This window comes from Vigna angularis, chromosome 6 (genome assembly GCF_016808095.1).
Source record: "Vigna angularis cultivar LongXiaoDou No.4 chromosome 6, ASM1680809v1, whole genome shotgun sequence".
NCBI lineage: Eukaryota > Viridiplantae > Streptophyta > Magnoliopsida > Fabales > Fabaceae > Vigna > Vigna angularis.
The window spans coordinates 29,647,250-29,673,270 of NC_068975.1; the positions used below are offsets into that span (position 1 = coordinate 29,647,250).

The window sequence follows — 26,021 nt, forward strand, 5'->3', positions numbered from 1 at the left end:
TATTTATATATAAAAGTTTATTTGTTGTCTATTTTTTGTTTCAAATTTATCTTTTAAATAAAATATTTTTTAAAATAAAATAATTATTTTATTTATTTTATTTATTTTATTGCTTCTTTGAATTTAAATATTATTAGTTTAAATATCTTTTTAAAATTTAACCATTTTTTAATTATAAAACTACCTATAAAATAAATAAAAACTATTCATAATAAAATTATAAAAAATATTTATTTTTAATTTTTTAATTATACTAATAATAATAAATTTATTATTTTTAACCATCATTCATAAAAATAACACATTAATTAAATACGTTAACTAGTAACCACATTTTTTTCATATTGCAACTTTTGTCATTGTTTTTTTTCTCTCACCATTTTATCTATCTTTCAACTTATTTACATAATCGAATATATGCTACACCACATATTAGTATTATTATATTATATATTTATTGTTTACTTTAAAAATATATATAGAAACACGCTGTTACCAGGGTACCAGGATGCAAAATAATTATTCTAAGTAATATATATCATTGTTATTCGCAGTTCCGTGTCACATTTTAAATATTTTTTATCAATTTTCCAGTCAAAAATGCTATTTCATCTGTATTTTAAAATAAATTAAATTTGAAAGTAATAATTATAATCTCAAATGTGTGAAGCAATTGAAAAATATATACATATGCCTAAATCAAAGTTCAGTCATTCATAAAAATTCAAAAAATAATAATACTTTGACAGTACCTAAGTATTTTAATATCATTGATTCACGGTGGGAGATGATTTTTATTATTGATGATGAAGTAATTTTGGATATAATAACGTTAAGATGTTATAAAATAAAATGAAAGTATCATTATGCATCCAAACAATGTTTTAGTTTTTATTTTGTTGTTTAATTTTAAAGAATCTCCTGATATTCCTCTGACCAACTTTTTCGTTCGCATAAAACCTTTTTACAGTTTCTTGCTGAAGTATGGACTCCACAGGTCATTCCCAGAGCACGCGGTGGAAGGAAAAGAAAAAGAGAAGCAGCGGTACATTCATCTCTTTTATCGTTTCTCTCGCCCAGTTCATTTTTTCTGAAATTTCTTCTTTTGATTTTGAAAATCTATTAAATAAGCACATACACTAATCATGTATAATGTGGGTTTGTATTTGTTTCGCTGTTTTTCATCTTCTGTGACTTGGAGAGGGATAATTTTTGTGATTGGGTGTTTTTCTTGCGTTGGAATCTGAATGTAGGTTGTTCGAAGAGCAAATAAACCATGAAAGAGGTTCTTTCAAAGGAAATAGATACCCATTCCCAGCAGGGAGAGATTACTGGTGATGTTCTCCCGTTTGCTAGAAGGTGAGTTTAATATTTAGACTTGTTAACACATTTCGTGTTAAGCATTTGCATTCTTGAATATATTATTGTTATCTGTTCACTTCTGTTTGATTTTTTTATTTTTTTTTATGTAGCTATCAACTTGAAGCATTGGACAAAGCTATTCGTGAGAATACTATAGTGTACTTGGAGACTGGTTCAGGCAAGACTTTGATAGCCATCATGCTTCTTCGTAGCTACGCTCATCATCTGCGCAAGCCTTCTCCTTTTATTGCAGTGTTCTTGGTTCCCCAAGTTGTGTTGGTCTCTCAAGTATGTCCGTCCCTATCTTATGATGCCCGTTTGAAATTGGAGATTCATTATTTGATTGACATGTGGTTGTTGAGGAGCCATGGAATGGATCACTACTTTCGCTGTGCTTTTTTCTTTGTTATCTTTTAACTTATTGCTGTTCACTTGTAAATTTAGCAAGCTGAAGTTGTGAAAATGCATACTGACTTGAAAGTGGGAACGTATTGGGGTGATATGGGAGTTGATTATTGGGATGGTGCTACCTGGAAACAAGAAACGGAGAAACATGAGGTGATGGTTTTTGCAGTTTTATCAAAACTGAAAATTGCCTTGTCCTTTTTACGGATTTGTTTTGCCTGATCATAACCCATTTATTTGTCATGCATGGCGTACTCCTGTTTTGCCCCACTTAAAAAGATAGCTGAATGTTTATTTCAGTAGTTATCTGAATTCTATGATTCATTATTTTAATCTCTTGTTTCGAAACAATTTAGCTACCAACTGATTTATATTATAAGATGAATCATCAATGACTTTGCATCGTACAATACATAAATGAATTTGGGCTATTTTGTATTGATACAAATCACATGATTCAATGATTCGTTATATATATATTATTGTCTTTTATCATTTCCATTGAAAATTCAAACAAATTTAAATTGTTAAATGTAAATGAAATGATTTGATGGAACATGTTTGAAATTATTGTTTGACTGTTCCACTACTTTAGTTGTCATTCACTCATTTAATGCATGCAATTTTGTTAAACTCAAGGATTGGAGGGGGTTGTCAAAGATTGTAACTCGACTTGTAAGACTCACGTCATGCATACATGGAAAATTATATTTATAGACCTGAAGATACATTAAACATAAGATAAACAAGAAAAATAGCTCACGATAAAACAAAAGCCATGCACCATGCAGACATTGGTGGCCAGTCCAAAAAAAGTGGGAAAGCCTCTATTTTGAATTTGTTTATATAATCTAAATAATATATAATATATACTTATAAATTCTCAAAAATGACAAATATTAGTCAAATTTAGTGGCATTCAGGAATAACAATTAGAAGTCATTGGTGTTTTGACCAAAACATACAAGTAAATACTGAACACAAATCAAATACAAGTTTCCTTCCATAGGTATGATTAATCAATCATCAATGACTAAGGTAATTTATAATTTTTTCTACATAGATTTTGATTTGCGCTTTAAAATAAATACCAAAAATAACCTCCCCAAAAGCCCTAATACCATTGTTCAGAAGGGTTTTTTGGAATCAATATTTAGCGCTCCTACAGCTGCTTCTTAGCCAGATTGGTCTGCTCCAGCTGCTACACTAAACCACTCCACCAGGCACCCCTTGTGGTGGATAGGGGCTGCTCCACTCCACTGCTATAGTGGCCTGCTATTTAAAATGTACGTCTAAAACTAAATAAGGAATTGCAAGGCAATAAAAACTGTATAAATCACGTCTAAATAAACCTTTCCTATTCATGGAGTTAAATAATAATGGTAATACTCCACAACCCTCCCCATTTGGGTGCTTGTTGTTTTCCGTTTCTGAACTTAGTGTGCACCTCATGCCACTTTTGAAGAGAATATGAAATACTCAACTTTCTTCATTGATTTAATTGGTGGCCGTTGTTCACTCTTTTCATCGGTCATTGTGGAATTCTTTCTTGCATGTTGTTTAATTTAAGATTTTCCTATTTATTTTAAAGTTTTGTTCCTGGTTTAAAGCTTAGGAGTACTTAAGCATAGTTTTGTCTTTATATTTATGTTTGAAACAAATGGAAAATTGTTAGGTTCCTGGGTTCTCCAATTCCTAACAAAAATAGTAAAATTGTTTTCTTAACTTTTTTCCAATATTCTATTGGCTTGAATATGATACTCATTTCTCCATCTGGCATGCTATTTTTTTGCCAGTTTTGGAATTCATTTTCGTATGTCATCTAATTTTTACATTTTCCTCTTTACTTTTGAGGTCTGTACTGGATTAAAGCTTATAGTATGCTTAAGGATAATTTTGTCTTCTCTCTTTATGCTTGAATTAAATGTAAAAGAAGACAAAAGTTTTATTTTTTAAAGAATTCTATTGGCTTTAATATGAAGCACATTGCTTAATTTCTTAATTTTAGTATGATGTTTGTGTCATTTATTTTGTGTTGTATAGATAATTGGTAATTACTATCACTAATGCTTTTGAATGCATAGGTGCTTGTCATGACTCCTGTGATATTGCTGAATTGCTTGCGGCATAGCTTCTTCAAACTGAACATGATTAAGGTTTTAATAATGGATGAATGCCATCATGCTAGGGGTAAACACCCTTATGCGTGCATCATGACTGTAAGTGTTATATCCTTTCTGTCTTCTCTCTTAAGTGGTTGTGTCGTTGAATTTATTTCTAATTCTTGTTACAATATGTTTGAGTTGTGACTTCTTCATTAATATGTTGTTATATATCTTCTACCTTGCTAAGTCTTTGACTTTAAAGATTCATTTTTATTGGGTAATACAAATACAACAAGTGACAAAGATCAGTGGACAAGTGTAAAGGGGGAAACTATACATTCTTTCACCATGCACTGGTGTATGAGCTGTGGTTGATTGGTGGCATTCAAATATTTTTCTACTTTGCGGTGCATAGTTGCATACCAGTAATAACAAAAGACTGTCCATCATTATGTGGGTCAGCTATTAGGTTCGTGAACAACTCTTAACAAGGTTTTACAGTAATATGTTAGGGAGTTAATTGTATATAGGAGGAGGGGTAAAGTCACAGAGCCTAACTGCCAAGGCAGTTAGGAATAGTTTCTGTTAATGCTGTTAGTAAGTGATATAAAAGGGGGATTAGTGGTTGGTTGGGTTTAGTTTTTGAGTGTTATTGTTTGGCGGGAACTCTTGTAGTTCTTTGGAGGGAGGTTAAGCTCTCGGGTTACGTTGTATCACTATTCTTGTTGATTCTTTTCATTCTTTTCAATAAAAGGAGGCTGTATAATTCAGATAAATTGTCTTTGTGTGTATTCGAGTGTTTTTCCATAGGTTCTTGATCCCAAGAACCTATCATTTGGTCCGACCTGCCGGATCCGATAGGAGGAGAACCAGTGATGGGTAGCGAGACGGAGGGAAGACTGGATAACTTGGAGATCACAGTGGAGGGAATTAAAGAGGAGACCGCGGCAATCAGACGCGATTTGCAACAAATGATGAGGTTGATGAGTGGGGGTGCAAACCATCAAGGGGGTGGTTCTGAGGGAAGCAGCAGTTCAGTGAATGATAATCAGGGGAGAGGCGATACTGGGGGAATATCGCACAACTGGAGGAAGAAAGTGGAATTGCCATCCTTTGAAGGCGGAGACCCATACATCTGGATTAATCGAGCCGAAAGATTTTTCGAAATCCAGAAAGTGGCTGAGGAGGACAAAGTGGAACTCGCTTACATTAGCATGGAGGGGAGCGCGAGTTATTGGTTCAAGTATTGGCGGGAGAAAACCAAGAACCGGACATGGATGGGTTTGAAGACGGGGTTGATTAATCGCTTCGGTGGTGGGTCCAGGGGGACGGTCTACGAACAAATGGCCACTATGAGACAGGAGGGAACGCTTGAAGAGTTTGTAAGGAGTTTCGAGATGTTACTGGGTCAGACCCAGGGCCTGTCGGAGGAGTTGATTTTGGGTTTCTTCTTGGCGGGGTTGCGGGAAGACATTAAGGGCCAAGTCAGAATCCAGGGTCCCCCAGACTTGATGGTTGCGATTAGGGTGGCGAGAGACGTGGAGGACGCCATAAACCGTGGAGGCGGAGGAGCATGGAATGGGATCAAGGTGACTCACGCGGGTACTCGAACCTCGGCGTCGATCGTAAGGGCTGAGGGAGATCGCAGTTTTGCGACAAGGATCGGCGGGACAGACGGAGTGGGCCCGGCCAGAAGAGACGGTTCGACAGTGGCGAATAGCACCAACGCGAAGGGTAATAACACGACCGGAGGAGAAAACAAGAATCGGATGGTTAGAAACTTGCCCTACCCAGAGTTTCTAAAGAGGCGGGAAGAAGGGAGATGTTTCCGATGCGGAGGTCCGTTTGCACCGGGTCACCGATGTGCGGAAAGGGGGTTACGAGTACTGTTACTCGCGGAAGATGAGGAAGGGGAGTTGGAGGAAAGCGCTAACCTGGAGGTGAAACCCATGGAGCTCTCAGCATGTTCGGCGGACGGTCTGACACCTCCCAAGACCATGAAGTTGACCGGGCTGATAGGAGGAAGACGCGTGGTAGTCTTGATTGACAGCGGAGCCAGCCATAACTTCATTAGCAGAAAACTGGTGGAGGAACTGGGACTTCCGATGGTAGAAACACCCTCCTACGCCGTGAGTCTGGGTGACAGGTGTAAGAGATGGACGAGCGGAAGGTGTGAGAAGGTGGAATTGAAGCTGGGAGAGGTGACGGTGGAGGAAGCCATGTATGTGTTTGAACTAGGAGGAGTCGATTTGATATTAGGTATTGCGTGGTTGGCAAAATTGGGGGAAGTGGTTGTTAACTGGAGGGAGATGTCCATGCAATATGTAGTGGATGGCGAGAAGATGAAGATTATAGGCGATCCAGCCCTGGCTCGACAGCTGGTAGAGCCAGGCGCACTAGCAAAGATCACGGATGCTGAGTCATGGTTCTTGGTTTGGGAAATGTGCATAGTGGAACCCAGGGTAGACGGTGACGGGATGGCTGATTTGACGGAGCAGCAGCAGGCAGAAATCAGAGCAGTTCTGCATGCCCATTACAAGGTGTTTCAGGAGGGAGGTGGATTACCGCCTTCACGTGATGCGCAGCACCGAATAGTGCTTAAGGAGAGCACAAATCCTATAAACGTAAGACCTTATAGGTATCCTTTTTTCATGAAAGAAGAGCTGGAGAAACAGGTAGCGGATAGCTGCGAGTGGGCATCATTCGGCCGAGTCAGAGTCCGTTTTCCAGCCCGGTAATCTTGGTGAAAAAAAAAGATGGAAGCTGGAGGTTCTGTGTAGACTACCGGGCATTGAACAAAGCCACTGTACCGGATAAGTTCCCTATTCCGGTAATTGAAGAACTATTGGATGAGCTTAAGGGTGCCAGGTTCTTCTCTAAGTTGGACCTAAAGGCGGGGTATCATCAGATACGGATGGGGGAAGAGGATATCCACAAGACGACTTTCAGAACTTACCAGGGCTTGTTTGAATTTTTGGTGATGCCTTTCGGGTTAATGAATGCGCCAGCGACATTCCAAAGTGCCATGAACAGATTAATGGCGCCCTACTTGAGGAAATGGGTGCTCGTTTTTTTTGATGACATCTTGGTATACAACTCCTCGTGGGAAGAACATCTCCACCATTTAAATTTGGTGCTGCAGCTACTGGAACAGCATGTTTGGGTGGCCAATCCAAAAAAATGTGAGTTTGGGAAACGGAGAATTCAATACTTGGGACATCAGATCTCGGAGCAAGGAGTAGAGATGGACCGAGATAAGGTGAAGGCAGTGCTGGAATGGGAAGAGCCTCGGAATCTGAAAGCATTGAGGGGATTTCTGGGCTTAACGGGGTATTATAGGAGGTTTGTGCAAGGATATGGGGAGTTAGCGAGACCCCTCACGGAATTGTTGAAAAAGGGGAAGTTTGAGTGGTCGGAGAGAGCCAGGACAACCATGGAAACTCTGAAAGCTGCGATGACGTCTGCACCGGTACTGACGTTGCCCGATTTTACACAAGAATTTCACGTGGAGTGTGATGCTTCTGGGAGTGGTGTGGGAGCTGTGTTGATGCAAAATAAGAAGCCCATTGCTTTCTTTAGCAGGGCGCTGTCTGAGGGGTCGCGTACTAAATCCATATACGAGAAGGAGCTGATGGCGTTGGTCATGGCCATCCAACATTGGAGACCCTATCTTCTGGGGAGGAGGTTTGTGGTTTTTACTGATCAGCGCAGCCTCAAATATTTGCTGGAACAGAGAATAACAACGCACAGTCAACAAAATTGGATAGCCAAGTTGATGGGGTATGATTTTGAGATAGTTTATAAGTTGGGAATCTCGAACAAGGTAGCAGATGCTTTATCCCGGAGAGAAGAAGGTGGTATGGAGGAGGGAGAACTACGAGCCATCTCCAGGCCTTATTGGCATGATTTCCAAGAGGTTTTGAAAGAAGTGGAAGAAGATGTTGCGCTTCGGAAGATAATGGAGGACCTTAAGGGGGATCCAACTAGCCACGACGCATATACGTTGGAGAATGACCGCCTTCACTATAAAGGAAGGTTGGTTTTGTCCGCTAAATCAAATTGGATTCCAAAGCTTCTAGCAGAGTTTCATGTGACGAGTACAGGGGGCCATTCTGGAGTGTTTCGCACCTACCGAAAAATTGCACAATCGTTATATTGGCCAGGGATGAAGAAAACAGTGACAGAGTTCGTCGCGGGTTGTGTGATTTGTCAGCAGCATAAGTACTTAGCTGCCTCTCCTCAGGGTCTTTTGCAGCCATTACCAATACCACAAGCTATTTGGGAAGAAATAAGCCTTGATTTCATTGTTAAGCTACCCAAGTCACACGGGTTTGACGCAATACTGGTGGTAGTTGACAGGCTGAGTAAGTATAGCCACTTTATTGATTTGAAACATCCTTATTTGGCTCGCACGGTTGCAGAGAAGTTCGTTCAAGAAATAGTAAGGTTACATGGGATCCCTATGTCAGTAGTCAGTGATAGAGACCCCCTGTTTTTAAGTGTATTTTGGAAAGAGCTCTTTAGGATGCAGGGTACTCAGCTCAGTATGAGCACCGCATACCATCCTGAGTCGGATGGCCAGACTGAAGTGGTGAACAGAATTTTGGAGGGATATTTGAGGTGTTTTTGCTCAGAACAGCCGAGGAGTTGGAAGTTGATGCTTCCTTGGGAGTACTGGTATAATACCAGTTATCAAAGTGCAACCAGGTGTTCCCCTTTTGAAATAGTTTATGGAAGAGCACCTCCGGCTTTGAGTCGGTTTATTCCTGGGGAGACAACGGTGGAGTCGGTTGTTCAAGATTTGATGACAAGGGATGAAGCTTTGAAACAGCTTAAAATGCATTTAAGGCAAGCACAAGAGGTGATGAGTAATCAGGCAAATAAAAAAAGGAAAGAATCAGACATTAAGATAGGCGATTGGGTCTCTTTAAAGATTAGACCCCATAGACAATCATCCATGCCAACTCGCTTACATCCGAAGCTATCGGCAAGGTATTATGGACCATTTGAGGTATTACAGCAGATAGGGAAAGTTGCGTTTAGGTTGCAATTACCAGAGGCAGCCAGAATCCATCCCATATTCCACGTTTCCCAACTGAAGAAAGCTGTGGGGGAGAAGAAAGTGGAAAAAGAGCTTCCAGCTGAGTTACAAGCAGATGGACCAATGTTTAGACCAGCCAAGGTGCTGGACAGGAGAACTCGACAACTGGGAGCAGAGGAAATACCCCAAGTTTTGATAGAATGGCAAGAAGGGGGACAAGAGAGTGCCACATGGGAAGATGAGGTGACTATACAAGAGCAATATCCGGAGTTCAACCTTGGGGACAAGGTTGTTAGAGGAGAGGGGAGTAATGTTAGGGAGTTAATTGTATATAGGAGGAGGGGTAAAGTCACAGAGCCTAACTGCCAAGGCAGTTAGGAATAGTTTCTGTTAATGCTGTTAGTAAGTGATATAAAAGGGGGATTAGTGGTTGGTTGGGTTTAGTTTTTGAGTGTTATTGTTTGGCGGGAACTCTTGTAGTTCTTTAGAGGGAGGTTAAGCTCTCGGATTTAGTTGTATCACTATTCTTGTTGATTCTTTTCATTCTTTTCAATAAAAGGAGGCTATATAATTCAGATAAATTGTCTTTGTGTGTATTCGAGTGTTTTTCCATAGGTTCTTGATCCCAAGAACCTATCATAATATCTGCAGTGTTCAAACATCCCTAGAAACTATTTAATGAAAATGACATTTAGGTTAACTCATGGATTTGCCATTTGAAAGAGTTCTTACCTAAGATAAGCTTCTTTGACATTAAATCTAACCATAATGCATGCATTTTGTTGAGCCTATGAAAGTAGCTTATAACTTTCTTATAGCTTTTACTGACTTATTTGAATAACCCTCACTCTGAATATTATAAAAATAAGCTTATGTGATAAGCTGTTATTAATAATAACCACTTAATTGAACAATTACCCCAAGCATGTGAAGTGCACACATCCTTAGAAACTGTTAAATAAAAATGACTTTTCGGGTCCATTCATGGATTTTCCATTTGTAAGAGTTTTTAAATAAATTGGGCTTCTTTGGTCATTAAATAAAAACAGTAATGCAGGTGTTTTGTCAAGACTACGGAAGTAACTTATAGCTTCATTATAGTTTTTACTTGATTTTTGAATATTCCTCACTGTGAATCTTATAAAAATAAGCCAATGTGATAAACTGTAATTAATAACCACTTGATTGAACTATTTCCCCAAGCATGATATTGGTTGCTATACATTGTCATATAAAGTGCATTAAACTTGTGTTGGCAAGTGGTCTGGACTCTGAACTACAGCATTTTCCAAAGATAATATTTAAAAGGACTTGATATTGAACATGAATTCTGCAAACGTAATAAGGTTGTGATCTGATGCATGGTTGGCCATTTACCTCTGTTATATTTCTGAATGTAAAATCTGTTTGGATGAAATAGAGCTGAATTGTTTTTTTACCTGATTTTCTGAATAATAAGCTTTTTATTTTATTGTTAAGTTTTATGCTTCTCTAATTTTATCAACTAGAAGATGTGTGGAACCTCCACCAAAATCACTGATTCGTTGAGGCACTCTATCGACATTTTGCACGGCTAAGAGTGGGTGTTGTGCATCATCTTATTTCTTGGTTCTGTTTTGCTATTGTTCTCTTTTGCTCTGGCAGGTTTTGGTAATGCCAATGACTAAGAGGAACAGAAATTATTGAATTGTGTTCCTTCTGTATGTACTACATTATATATTCATCAATTCAGAGAATAAAAAAGAAACTTAAACAATAATTTGATTTTAATTTGTTACCTTTTTGTTATTGAAGGAACAATGAGCAAGTTCCCTTTCATCAATGGTGGTCACCACGGTTCCTGCCCCAAGTAAAAAATTTGAAAAACATGGAACAGAAAGATTTTTGTTTTGCATTTTCCTTTTGTTTGTGTTTTCACTGGAAAAATTTGGGATTTTTCAATTGGCCTTTGCTATTCCTGGGAGCCTAAAATCAAGAGTTTGCAATTTGTGAATTGAACATGCAAGAATTGCTTCTAATTTTTGTTATATGACGTTGTCTATTTTAAGGGAGTTCATAATGGGTAGGATAGAATTGTTGCATTCATTTTATCCATCTCTGATTTACTACAAGTTTTTAAAATTTCAAAAATTAAAAAAAGTAAAATTCAAAACTCAACTGAAACTTGATACAGTTTTAAAAATTTGAAAACTGAAGTCTATCCTAAACAGGGACATAGTCTCTACGAAATACTAATTTGAATTGCTGATTTTGCCCTATAGTATTGTGCTTTTCTATTTTTATTTTGTTTTGTTAGGTTTGCAGACAATTAGTTAATTTGTAAACTTGTATTGTACTTTGCTGGTCCCTTGTTGTGTGTCAGCATCATGAGCTTCTAGTTTCTGTTGAGTTAGTTTGTTACCTTCGTAAGATTTGATTTCATGCAGGAATTTTATCATCATCAATTAAAGTGTGGTATCTCTGACCTTCCTCGAATTTTTGGAATGACTGCATCTCCAATTAAGTCAAAAGGTACACAGCCCAGAGAAAGTACATGGCTCCTTGCATTGCTAGCCTTTTCTCTTTAATGTTGAATTCCTTTTTATTTTATTTCTTTAATCAGTTGGAAGTTCTGATTCATCCTGGTCAGAGAATGTACGGAAACTAATGACTCTAATGCATTCAAAGGTTGTATTTTTATTCTTTCCCTCTTTCAAGAAGTTTTCTTGCTTTTGTTCTGCTTTTTATTCTGTTGTTTGAGTGTTGTCTGCTATCTTCTTGGTATAATTGTATAGATTGGTGTAATTTAAAGATAATCACATGTAGATTCATTGCAAAGATTATCGATATGCTCTCCATTACAAGTTTTATTGCAAGAAGTATCATTAGGACATTTATATTAACATGTGTTATCTAATTGATACTTTATATACTTATTTCTTGCGGTAGTTGTTTTCTTAGTTTTTAGAAAACAGTTCTATCTTAACAAGTCTAGAGGTATTGTAATATATACCTATGCTATAAAGTTGTTTATTTATTTCAAGAAATGAAACAATATGGTTGGAATAATTTATTCTCATGTGATTAATGCTCATTTGTGCTTATGTGCAAACCACTTGGTTTTGCTAAAACATTTTGAAATGTAGGTATATACATGTAGTGAAGCTGTCATCACAGAGTTCATGCCAACATCAACACCAGTATTCAAGTTTTACAGGGACAGTGGAATTCAATTTGTATTATTTGAAGAATTGGAATCTAAACTCAAGATGTTAAAAGAACAGGTTTGTACATTTAATGACACCAAATTCTAAACATGCTCTGAAACAACTAAGAAAAAGAAAAATTCCCCACGTGTTGCAAGTGGAAATATGAGTTTGCCTTAGTTATCTATTCCATCAAGTGACAAGTTGTGTTCAATCAATTCCCAATTTTTAGTCATATAATCTTCCTATATTTAATTATTAGTCAGAATCACATTTTATTTGTAGCTGGTACTAAGTTATAAGCTATAGTTTATTATTTCTTTTTGGGTAATTGACAATGGATTTCCTGTTTCTCAGCATGAACTCACTTTACAAAGTTCAGATTTCACTAGATCAGTTGCTGAGTCTGCACAAAAAAGAATAACTAAGATTTTTTGTGCTTTAATGTTTTGCCTGGATGAGCTTGGTGTTTGGCTGGCTTTGAAGGTTCTCACTTTTTTCCTGCAGACTTTCTGACTGTGGACTGATCAAGGTTTCATAAATCATAATTCTCAATTTTTTCTTGTGTGACAGGCAGCAGAATTTTTATCTTCCAATGAATTTGATTCATTTTCATGGGGACACTCTGGGGATAAAGTTGTTAAAAACTTTATTTTGGCTGTCGTACATACACTGAAAAGTTACTTTCAATGTGGTAATGATTCTACAATCGTGGAGACTAATGGTGAAATTTTAATAAATTTTTTCTTTGCATTCATAGCGTTAACTAACTTTTTCCAATGTTTTCTTCTTGCTCAGATCCTCAGTGGTCCATTGGTGACAATGTTGATTCTGATGTGGAGATGGGGCTGTTGACCTCCAAAGTTTGTTGCCTTATTGACTCTCTACTTGAGTACAGGTTATAATCATGGATAAGATTCTTCTTTAATATTACCACATTATAAATTCATGTAATGTGGGTTATTATTGTGGATATTCTGGTTTGTAGACTTTCCTTGTTTAAATTTCTTATTGGATGAGTAATTGCCTCTATGGTTGGTCACTTGTCATTTAACTTTTAGTCTCATCTTTCTTCTTTATTCTTCAACTCTGAATAGGGATATCCTCTGATGAATTTAACATAATGATAACCTGTCCCAATATTTGATAATTCAGCTTATTAAAGTTAAAAGAATTTGAAGAGAAGGGATGTATTCTGAAAATGAATTCAATCATTACAAAAGGGTTATGTATCAGCTATTTATAGCTGTACATATAGGGAAACTGAGCCATAACCAACTGTAATAAAGTAAGATTTAGACGATATCGATAGTGGGCTTATTGAAAATCCACTGCTGTGCAAATGTTATAGCGGATCAGACAGAGTAATAAAACTATACTCTTATGAAGCCTTATCACTTCCTGACTAATTATTGGCTAGTACTAGGTTGACTCCATATTTTGGTAAATGTAGAAATCAAGACATTTTGTCCTGACATACAATTTTAGAGGTAGAGAGCTGATGAATGTTTTTATGATCCTTTTTTTATACAATCGGTATATATTATATACCAGATATTATATCAAGACTTTTTATTGCTAATTGTCAACGGACCAATCATTGAAAAAGGGAAGACAATGGTTCAATAGTTTGAGGTCCAACTAGTATTAATAAAATTATATTAATAATCATTAAATAGCACATACAATAATAAAATTATATTAGTAATCATCAAATATCACATACAATAGTATTAAATAAATGTAATAGCATAGACTTTAAACTGAAAATTATAAGAAAACATTATTTATAGGTCCTTAACATTTAATCTTAATACATAGGTTTACATTTTAACAAAATACAATAGTGTCCATTAACAAGAACAAGTTTATATTTAGAATAGAAAGAAAATGGAAAATTAATATAAATATCTAAATTATATGTTTTATTAGATAGAAAATTAATTATAATCAATAGAATATTTGTTCCTGTTTTATGTTTGTTAATTATGTTTTTTCATTTGTTAGAAATATTTTAAATCGAATTTTTTTGAAAGATACTTGTTCAAACTGTAGTGATCAGTTGTGCTCCAAAACATGTACTTTTTCAACAAATTATCTAGACATACTCATCAGTCACTAGGTCAAAATTAGTTTCAATACCATTTTGTTACAGATTGAGGGTGAGATATTTGGGAAATGGGTCATGATCATACTACATAAGAGAACATGACACCGTTTTCAAAAACTTTAAAGTAATAGGATTGTGGGTATTTTTCTATATATATTGCTGATCTAGCACATTTTTATCCAGTGTGGGACTCCAACTCACATCAACTAAAGACTTTATCAAACCCTAAATCCTATATAAGGAGACAAACCTTGTCTTGTAAGTCCGTTTTATGAAGTTAAGTTAGACTTAAATTCATTATCTAAGATGAGTAATGATGTAAAACAGAAAAGGGTTATCATTGGGTTGTTGTTGAATGAGGGAAAGTCATATTGGACAATAACAATTAAAGGGAGTGTGACATTGTTAGGAGTCTAAAGTTTAGCTGATTAAAAACTTGATATTTTACTTAAACTTAAAGCCTTGAGACTCTTCTACCTAATGGACTAGTCTATTTAGGTGGACTATCTTCTTGTGCGTAAGTTCTAACAAATGGATGCTAAAATATTCTGCCTCATTGATTTATTCCCGAAGTTCTTGTATTGTGACCAATTTTTTTTAATCTTTATTATACTCTATCCTAATCAGTTGATCAGTCCACTATTTTTATTGACTGATTGTATGTGGTTACTGTGGGATAAGGATATTGGTGTTTGATTGTAAGTAGTGATCATAGTTTATTACTGTTAAATTGATTTGATTTTTTGTAGTGATATTTGTTATGCCATTTTTATATTATTGTTAAATTTATGTGAAGGATCTACTATTTTTCTACAATTGCAGGGCTTTGATTGACATGAGATGCATAATTTTTGTGGAAAGGATTATTACAGCTGTTGTCCTTCAGGATCTGTTGAATACCCTTCTTCCAAAATACAGTAGCTGGAAGATTAAATTCATTGCAGGACACAATTTTGGATTGCAAAATCAGTCTAGGAGAAAACAAAATGAAATTGTGGAAGAATTTCGAATGGGATTGGTATGTTGCTTTCTTAAACAATCCACTGTATTGTAATAACCATATGCAGTGTCTTGTCAATAAAAAAAAAGTAATGTGCAGGTCAACATCATTGTTGCAACATCAATTCTTGAAGAGGGTTTAGACGTACAAAGTTGTAATTTAGTCATTAGATTTGATCCATCTCCAACAGTGTGTAGTTTCATACAGTCCAGAGGACGTGCCAGGATGAGAAATTCGGATTACATATTAATTGTTAAGAGGTATTTGTTTCTTAAATTACTCCTTCCTCACATTTATCACTACCCTGGCACTCTGCAAGAGACAATCATAGTGTTAATTCTGTATAATTTACTACTTGAAACAAATTATACCCAAACAACCTTGATTTTGTTCTGAATTTACAGTGGAGATTCAGTTACTCGTTCTCGGCTAGAGAAATATCTTGCTAGTGCAGATATTATGAGGAAGGAGTCTTTGCACCATTCTTCCCTTCCTTGTGATCCTTTTGAAGGTGAAGAATATGATAAAGAGTCTTATCGTGTTGCAAGTACTGGAGCCATTGCAAATCTTAGTTCTAGCATAAGTTTAATATATTTGTATTGCTCACGACTCCCTGCAGATGGGTTAGTTGGTTAATTTTCTGCTGTTATTACATGTGTTTTCTTCCTTCAGTTTAATGTACTTAAGATATGCTTTCTTTTTGCATATTTCTGGTTGTTCTGCTTTGCTTTTATCCTGCCCATCATTTATCCCATCTATATTAAACTGTCAGGTACTTCAAACCAACTCCAAGGTGGGACAGAGAGACTAACACATTGTATCTTCCCAAGAGCTGCCCTCTACAGCCTATTCGAGTTGAAGGTGACCAAAAACTCTTAAAGAATATTGCATGCCTTGAAGCATGCAAACAACTGCATAAGATTGGAGCTCTGACAGATTATCTTGTTCCTGATGTCTTCATTGAAGAAGCAGAGATGGAGGAATTTGGTACTTTACAAACCTTTTATTCTTTTGTCCATCTATTACTACCGTGGGTTTTAAATATTGTCTTGATCATAAAATTCTATCTGTCCATGTAATTCTTTGAATGAATTCCACATTAAACAATTTCTTTCAGGGAATGAACCTTATGATGAAAACCAACCAGCTTATGTGCCATTTGGATTGGTAAATTGTGTGTCAAATAATAGTCACACAACATACCATTGTTATTTGATGGAGTTAAGTCAAAATTTTAGCTATGATATCTCTGTTCAAGATATTTTTCTTGCCACAAGAATTGTGCTTGATCCGGAAATTGGATGCACACAATTCGATATGGGTTTTGACAGAGGTAGCTTGTCGGTGAAGTTGATATACAAAGGAACCATTGATCTTTCACCCGATCTGGTATGCTATTTAGTTGTCCTTTAATGTTTCCACAATAATTGGTTAAGAAAACTCATTGTATTTGTTGTCTGTTTTTTGTTTTACAGGTTCTTTTATGTAAGAAATTTCAGGTCACTTTGCTTAGAATTTTGATAGATAATAGTATGAATAATTTGGCAATGGGTTTAGACAAATGCTGTTTGGAAGGTGGTGTTGAGATTGATTATCTCTTGCTTCCGGCTATTGGCAAAGGGGAAAAATCAATTGTTAATTGGTTGGCTATCAATGCGGTAAATCCATCTAATATTATGTGTGAGTATCATCCGCTCTGCATTAGGACAAAAAGTGGTATAGTTTGCACTTGTAGACTACAAGATGCTTTGGTGTTTACTTCACATGCTGGTGATAGGATTCATTTTTATATCACAACTGGTACAACAGAATTGGATGGAAACTCTCCTATGAAGCTAAGGGATGGTGGAGTTACTACTTACAAGAAGTATTACAAACAAAAGTAAATAAATTTGTGATTGATGTTTATTATCAGGTTACTGTATCTACTCGTGTTATTCTATTTCTTTTTCCAATTTTTCAGACATCACGTTCAATTGCAATATGAAGATCAAAAACTCATTAAAGCAAGACACAAATTTCCAGTTAAAAACTATATTCATGGATACAAACAAGGGAAGGAAGGAGGTTGGACCTTGTATTTTAAATTTTTTCTTTCTGGTTGTCTCCATTGTGGGATTTGACCAATTATGACCAGTCTTGGTTTGTGCAGAAATGCATTGGTTTTTTTTTTTTCAATAAATACAAAAGTGTTGCTTCTGGTGGATATATAGGAGGTTGATTATGCCAATAATCTTAAAATCAGGGTTACCTGTGTAACCAAAATCTATTGAAGTGGATTTTTCGTATATCTGCCACTGTATGCCTTCTGACTATAATTGAAAGGAAATCTGGCTTGTTAGTTTGGTTATTTCTTCTGAACAATTTTTTGGGATTAAAATGGCCTCTGCTTCTTTTCGTGAGGGTATTATTCTTAGTTGTTACCTTTCTATTGGCTTGATTGTTTTTAAAAGCTAATATTATAATCTTAATATGAACCAAATTTGTATCTGCAGTTACTCCTTCTATTAGCAATAACTTAGTTATCCATGTCATAATGCCTAATTTTATTCATTTCCAAACTATAGTTGTATTATGTGTTCAAAAAAGTTGTGGCTGTTTTTAATGCTTGTCTCAAGCTCTGACAATGCGTGATCTAATCTGAATCCTAACTTCGTGTTTTCCATTTCAGAAGCAAGCAAAGCCTCTGTTGAATTACCCCCTGAACTGTGCTCTATTGTCATGTCGCCAATAAAAGATAGTATCATTTATACCTTCTCGTTTATTCCATCAATTATGCATCGGCTTGAATCATTGCTTGGAGCTTTCAATTTGAAAAAGATGCATTTGGATCATTGCGCACAATATGAAATTCCTACAATCAAGGTGTGTTACAACTGTTTGTCAATACAATCTAGACTAGTTTATTTCTCCTTTTTATCCAGAATAGGAAATTTTATCTTTCTGCTAATTGTTCTTAATATATATATATATATATATATATATATATATATATATATAAGCTGTTGTGTCGTGTAAAAAATTGACGTAGAAAGCAGGGCATTCTTAAAAGGTAACTAATATCTTCTGGACCGTCCTTCTTTTAAGCCTATGTTGCATCGATCAATGCACAATGAAGAGATTGAGAGGAAACTTGTCAGTGTAAAATATTCTGTTGGTATCTTTTGGTTATTTTGTTATTGCTAGTTTGTCCAGTTGTCTAATATTTTAAAACCAATGGTATATGTGACTTGCATTGTAGGTCTTGGAAGCAATAACTGCTACAAGCTGCAAGGAGGCCTTTCATTATGAGTCTCTTGAGACTCTTGGAGATTCTTTTTTAAAATATGCTGTCTCTCAACAACTTTTTAGCAGTTATGAAAATATACATGAAGGTCTCCTCAGTATTAAAAGGAAAAAAATAATTTCTAATGCTGCCCTGTGTAAGTTAGGGTGCAGGTCTGGACTTCCGGTACTCTCTCATTCTCTCTGATTTTGTTGTTCCACTTTTTGTGCTGTACATATGTTGTGATGCTTCCTTTCAGCATTTTTTTTAAACTTATATTATGGTTTTATTGTATGTGTTAAGAAGTGGACTTTAAGTCTAACTCAATTCCTCAAAACTGGCTTGTAAGGTGATGTTTACACTCACTTATATACTATAAATTGGCCTTATCTTTATTCTATGTGGACTTCCAACACACTTCCCTCATGTCAATGTATATACATCTATAGCATGGAACTAAACATTAATGGGTAGTCCAATAACGGTTCAATAGAGGTGAAACAATATATCTAACAAATAACAAATCTCGCTAGAATAGGCTCTAACATTGACTTTGATACCATATTAAGAAATGAACTTTAAGTCTAACTCAATCACACAAAACCAACTTGTAAGATGAGATATGTACCTACTTATATACTACAAATTGACCTTATCTTTAGTCGATGTGAAACTTCCAACATGATGCTTTTATCTGTATTTTGGTTTTACTGTTTCTTCAAACGTAGGAATCTTCTACGTTTGATCGATTGATATTTTAAGTTTGATAATAGATTATAATTTTAACTTAACTGGTTGCAATTGTTTAGATGATTATCATATTTGTACGATATTTTGTATGTTATTTGCTTTTTGAGCAGCGAGCATTGTGAGCTCTAAAATTGAAGAAACCGAAGCTGATAAGGTTTTGGACCACAGTCCAAGTGGGCCCAAGACTTGAATAATCATTTGAAAAAGAAAGGAGAGCAGAGAAATCTGCTCCCTAATGGTGCAGGCATCTGAGTATGCTGAGTAAGCACATGGAAATGGTACAGTCTTTTGGGAAGAAACTGGCATGGAGTGTAAGCAGAAACTTCTTGAGGTTGTAAAGAGAGCTAGGGTGTGGGCTGGTGTTAGTCTTTTTCCTTGTAAGAGCTATGAGCTTTTGAATGGAATAAAACTTGATTTCCAGAATTTATCAAAGATTAAATTAATATTTTAATAATTTCTACAAGTAATTTTGTCTCTAATCTGTAGCTTGTGCCATGAGGAGTTGATTGTATTGCTTAGATGTTCTTTAATCCATTTTCGAATGAGTTTATATGGTTGTAGAATTCTGCATTGTTATGATGAGGATTGCATTATCATCTTGAAACTTTAGAATTCTTAATTCTGCAATATTTTGATTTGCAGGGCTTCATACAAAATGAACCTTTTGATCCTCATACCTGGACCGTTCCAGGTGATAAGTCTAGAGGTTTTAAATTGAAAGAGTTGGTTAGTGGGGGGAAAAAAATTTATGTTATGGGAGAAAGGAAATTAAATCGAAAGATCATTGCTGATGTTGTCGAGGCACTAATTGGTGCCTTTCTCAGCAGTGGTGGTGAAAAGGCTGCTCTATTGTTTATGGACTGGGTTGGTATTAAAGTTAGCTTTAATAAAATACCCTATGAAAGACACTTTGACATTCAACCAGAGAAACAGGTGCATGTCAATCATTTAGAATCACAATTGAAGTACTCATTCAATGACCGTACTCTTCTAGTGGAAGCTTTGACCCATGGTTCCTACATGCTTCCTGAAATTCCTAGATGTTATCAGGTATGTACTGTAGTTATTGTTCATTCTATGGGAACAAGAGAGGGACGTTAGCATGTATTTATTATGCATGAATAAACTTTCACAAACTCCATGCAGACTGGCCTGGTGGGACCCAATAAATAGTAATTGTACACATCCTTCTTGATAAATCAATGTTTTTCTCATATTCTTCTTACTTTTGCTTCTTTTATCGCAATTGATGAATAATATGCCCTCCTTCCTGCAGCGACTAGAATTTCTTGGAGATTCAGTGTTAGATTATCTCATTACTTGGCATTTGTATTGATAAATCAATGTTTTTCTCATATTATTCTTACTTTTGCTTCTTTTATCGCAATTGATGAATAATATGCCCTCCTTCCTGCAGCGACTAGAATTTCTTGGAGATTCAGTGTTGGATTATCTCATTACTTGGCATTTGTATAATAGATATCCTGGCATGTCACCTGGACAGTTAACTGACATGAGGTCAGCTTCTGTAAATAATGATTGTTATGCATGGTCTGCTATTAACCATGGGTTACACAAGCATGTACTTCATGCCTCACAAGAATTGCATAAGCATATTGCTGTTACACTTGTCAATTTTGATAAGTTGTCGTCGGCATCAACTTTTGGATACGGGTCAGAGACATCACTCCCTAAGGTTAGCTGTTAAAGTTTAGCTCATAGGTCCACTTGGTTATTATTGTTTAGCAAAGTGCATGCTAACATACATTATTATGGTCATGGTGTTTGCAATAGAGAAAAAAGTTCCTTGAAAGTGAACTTGACTGTAAAATACGCATGCCTTATCTGGTGTATCTATTCTATAAATTCCAGAGTGGATAGTGCTTACTCCTGCATTTTTTAGACAAGTTTACTTCAGAGGATCCTTGAGAATGTTGAACTAAATAAATTCTGACTGTTGTGGTGGATAAACTTTTTAGAGAAAGTCTTTTAAGTGATGATAGGAAAAATTACCTGCATTATGGGTTTATTTAGCAATACTATTTGGTATGAGTTTTCTTATAAAAACTGTTATGAATGCCTAATAACCAATTGTGGTTGGAGAGGGGGAGGTTAACGTATCGAACTAGTTTTCCTATTCTTAACTAGTTGAATGAAAATCCGTTGATTTTGATGCTGGTTTTCCTGATTTTCTAGTATGTTTTCCATTCAACTTTGGAGTAGCGTTATATGTTAGTTATTTAGTACTCCAAGTTTTGACCCAGTTCCTTGTTTTCAAAACACGTGGAATGTCAAAGGATATACATACTAATGAATTAAACAATTATTAGTATATTCGAACAAAATCTTGTGCTTCACCAGTGTTAGATGACCTTGCAAACATTATTTATCTGTCTTGACTCATGTTTAAAGATGTAGCTGCTTTATTCCCTTCTTTGACCCAATTTTATAGAAGTAATGTTAGTATATGCTTTCTGTGAGTTTTGCAGCACATTCCATTTTCTGTCCTAGATGTTCTGCTGCAATGCAATAGCCATTACAGAACACATAAGTTTGTTCCTACTGTTTGATAGGTACTTGGAGACATTATAGAGTCCCTGGCTGGAGCAATACTAGTTGATTCAGGGTACAATATGGAGGTTGTGTGGCAGAGTATAAAGCCACTTTTAGAACCCCTTGTCACACCTGAAACATTGAGGCTCCATCCCGTCCGAGAGTTGAATGAACTATGCCAAAAGAGAAGTTATAATATTATACAGGAGGATGTGTCCCGTAAGGATGGTGTGACCAGATTTAAAATGGAGGTAGAAGCCGATGGGGTTATTCACCAGCATGAATATATTGGTTCTGCACTGAAGGGCACAGCCAAGAAGATAGTCTGCAAGGAAATCTTGAATTCCTTGAAGGAGGTTAGGGGGGCACTGTAGGTTGTAATATTTGTTTATATTTCTTTAGTCTTTTTTTGTTTTGTGCAAGGGTAAATAGGCATGTTAGTATGATGTAGATATTGGGCCTATGAGCACATTTTGAGTAGTTTGAATATAATCATTGCAAAACCTGACCACTACAACCAATAAAACACAACTTATCTCAGAACATTTTCACTCTTTTCATAAAATATCAGTTCCACAAGAAATAGAAAAAACTGAAGGTAAATACAGTAATATTAGATCATATAAAAATTGACTTCAAGATGTGCATAACAATATTGAATTGGGTTTACGTAAGTATGATGCAGTAAAGGCAACATAACGTAATAACAATTTTCACTGACCAACTACATCAATGGACTTTGAAATACCCATGCATATAATTCATAAACATATTAAGTTATATGAGGGGTTACAAAATGTTGAATAGTGAAAATTATACTTGAGATTAATTGGCACTCATTTTTTTTTTCAATTCGATTAGAGTGCAAAATCAGTGAAACATAAGATTGATATCAACTGATAAAATTGGTCAAAAACAGAGGGAATAAAAAAAATAAAAGTTTTCATTTTAACTTTATAAAATAAAAGTAATTCTATATTAGTTGTTTGCTAAATATAAACTTGTTACTATTATTACCCATTGATGTGTATTATTCAAATTTTAGTTTAAGTGTGACAATATTTTATTTTATTTTTATTATATATTTTAAATGTTAAGAACCTATGCATTTACGCTTTATTTTAACTTTTAACATTACTAAATATATATCATTTTATATATTTTTAATGTATTACTATTAATTTAACCTTAATTTCAATCTGATTAAACTATTAAATTTTAAAACAGAGTTTTGATCATAGCTTAGATGTAAAAGTTCACAATACTCCCTGAATTTATTTGGAAACAGTATTTTGACTGATTTAATTATAGGTCGGGTTTTAAAGAATTAATAGTACATCCTTCTAAGGATAGTTATGGACAAGTATAGCAGTCACTTGAAATTCTGCATTGTTTGTGGTAAGACTCCTACAACGCCAAGAAAAAACATTGGGAAAAATGACTACATGGTATCATAACAATTAAGACACAAATCCTATAAGCGGTGTTTTAGGGGAATTTGAAGAACTCTAGCTAATATTTGGTTGTTAAAGGAAGGTTAGCCACTTGATGAGACATAAGTATGACTGTTTTTTTTTTTTGGTTTCATATTCCTTGGAGCTAATTATAAGATTAAGATTACGAAAAACTATCTTTCTTTAAATTTTCTTCAAATGAGTGGACACAAACAAAAACGTACATTTGTCCAGGTCTTTAATAATATAATGCGTGTGATATTTCTTTGTTTTAATTACCTTCTTTTTGTATGATCTTTATCCATATTTGATAGTGTTAAGGGTTTATGAGAGAAGAAAGAGAAATTAATATTGTGGTTAGGTGGTTAGAGGGAGTGCTTAATCGTTAGTAATTCAGTTAACAATTGGTTAGAATGGGGAACCTTATAAAAAGGTTGAGGGCTATTGTAAAGGGTTAACTTTTGATATTTTTTGTGTAAACAGGAGTTTGTTCCTGTGGAGGAAGAGTGCTCCCTTGAGAGTTGGGTGTGTTCTTGTACTTTCTTTGAATACAACAGGAATATACAATTTTGTTCTCTGTTGCCTATGTGTGTTAGTGGTGAGTGTGTGATAGATAGATTCATGTACTAAAGAAATCTATCAAATTGATCCAACTTGCCGGATCCCAAGGTGTGGAGCGAGATGGAAGGAAAAATGAATGCACTAGAGGGAAGGATGGATGAAAGAATGAATGCACTGGAAGGAAGGTTTAATTCGATGGAGACGATGGTGGAGGAATTAAAGGCAGAAATGAGAGGTGTTCACCAAGAATTACAAGAGATCACAGACATTCTTGGAAAAGGACGAGGAACCAGGATAGGAGCTCGGACGAGCAACGTGGGAGGATGAGCTGACCATGAAGGAGCAATTCCCGGATTTCAACCTTGAGGACAAGGTTGAACTTGAAGCGGTAGGTAATGATAGAATGTTAAGGGTTTATGAGAGGAGGAAGAGAAATTAATATTGTGGTAAGGCGATTAGGGGGAGTGTTTAACAGTTAGCAATTCAGTTAACAGTTGGTTAGGATGGGGGAACCTTATAAAAAGGTTAACGACTATTGTAAAGGGTTAGCTTTTGATATTCTTTGTGTAAACAAGAGTTTATTCTTGTGGATAGAGAGTGTTCCCGAGAGTTGGGTGTGTTATTGTAATTTCTTTGAATACAAAAGGAATATATAGAGTTATTCTTTGTTGCTTATGTGTGTTAGTGTTGAGTGTGTGATCAATAGATTCATGTACTATAAAAATCTCTCAATATTACTAAAAAAGCTTATCTAGTTGGTTTGGAGGAGTGTAAAAATAATTTGCATAGACATTTTTTTATTAGCAAAGAAATATATTGATTGTGGAGCACTTAGGGTGCTCTAACCTTTTTACAAAAAATACATACACAGTTCTTCAGTAAGTATAAAAAACAATCAAATAGTATTACCTACCAAAAACCTATTAATCTACTTATAGATTTTCACAAAAAAATCTACTCGGTGCTCTATGAATATAGCTAGAATGAATTCATGAAGTTATTGTTTCACTTTTTGTTGTTGTATTTAACTTTCTAGCTAAATATAGGAACCCCTATAAATCTTCATACACTACTCTTTCAAACTTGTAGGGATAAGGATTCTTGTGAATCCCTCGGTGAAAAGTTAGCAGCATGAATATAAAATGTATTTTCTAGGACCACACCTACAAGAAAAAAAAACCAACCATTCTAGATCCCAAAGTCTAGGTTATAGATCTAAGAATATGTGATACACTGCTTACATATTTAGAACTTTGTAAGATACATGATGTGGCTTGAAAACATTTGGGTCAATGGAAGACAATTCCATTTGTCAAAGGTTCTATGAATTTTTTTTTTCTTCTTTAGAAGAGATGTGAAGGGTTTTGACTATTGGAACTTTGAATTTATCTTCTGACATTTGTCATGTTTTTCTTGGACAAAAGATTTTGTCTTTGTTTTTGTGAAACTCATGAAAACTCAATGTTGGATTCACATACATTTTCTTCCTTTATACTATTGGCAACTTAAAACAATTCTCTCAATAGCATAAGGAATTAGTACATTATCTTTAGATTATTATACCAAGAATAAGTCTCGAGGTTTCTTTGCAGTATTAGTGTAAGGGCAGAAATGGAAAAGCACAAGTGGTAAGGGTAAAACCGAGAAAGCACAACTCAGAGTTAGGATTAAGTGATAATCCCACGTGCAAGAAAGAGAAAGCTGAGGTCCAGAGGTTTCGAGAGAGAGAACGAGAGCACGAGAAATGGAGAAGCTAGGGTTTTCACCCTCACGAGAATCAGAGATGAAGATGATGATCAGAGTAGAGAGAAAACAGAAAGCATGCACACACACAAGGTACTGAATAATATCATCTGTATTTCTGTTTTAAAATTGCTTTTATAGCTGTTCAGATACACTGAATCTGTTTTTGTTTTTGTTTATTCTAACACTCCTCCTAAACAAAAACGTTTAATCGAACAAAAACATGATTTTATTGAAGAAAAACACTTGTTTCACCGATTTAATCGGTGAAAATTCTTCTCCTGTGATTCTGAGCCTTTTGAACCGATTAAAATCGGTGCAAACGCTTTCTCTGTAGCATACGAGCACTTTCCACCGATTAAACTCGGGGAAAGCTCTTCCTAGGTTGATCTCCTCCTCTCCGGCGGAAACCCTAGGTTTTCGCCCTCCTTCTGGTGCGATCTTCACTGATCTCAGCTCGCACCATCCCAATCTGCTTTCTGAGTGA

General features: G+C 35.5%; 1 protein-coding gene across 3 annotated transcripts; it reads left to right on the forward strand.

Moving 5' to 3' along the window:
* The first annotated feature begins 903 nt into the window (after positions 1-903).
* On the forward strand, positions 904-22,314 carry LOC108342803 (endoribonuclease Dicer homolog 2). Of its 3 annotated transcripts, XM_017580609.2 has the most exons (23): positions 907-1,045; positions 1,254-1,359; positions 1,473-1,650; positions 1,807-1,920; positions 3,852-3,986; positions 11,340-11,424; positions 11,516-11,580; positions 12,039-12,176; positions 12,456-12,584; positions 12,672-12,792; positions 12,897-12,996; positions 15,031-15,226; positions 15,308-15,468; positions 15,613-15,831; positions 15,981-16,195; positions 16,326-16,597; positions 16,684-17,090; positions 17,172-17,275; positions 17,880-18,073; positions 18,450-18,659; positions 19,866-20,273; positions 20,641-20,919; positions 21,797-22,314. In XM_017580609.2, the coding sequence occupies exons 2-23, from the start codon at positions 1,277-1,279 to the stop codon at positions 22,148-22,150; spliced, it is 4,167 nt and encodes a 1,388-aa protein (XP_017436098.1). In that variant the 5' UTR covers positions 907-1,045; positions 1,254-1,276; the 3' UTR covers positions 22,151-22,314. The 3 variants fall into 3 exon arrangements, with proteins under 3 accessions (XP_052735390.1, XP_017436098.1, XP_017436101.1); XM_052879430.1 differs by lacking the exon at positions 21,797-22,314 and having other exon boundaries at positions 904-1,045; positions 20,500-20,783; XM_017580612.2 differs by lacking the exon at positions 12,456-12,584.
* The last annotated feature ends 3,707 nt before the right edge of the window (positions 22,315-26,021 follow it).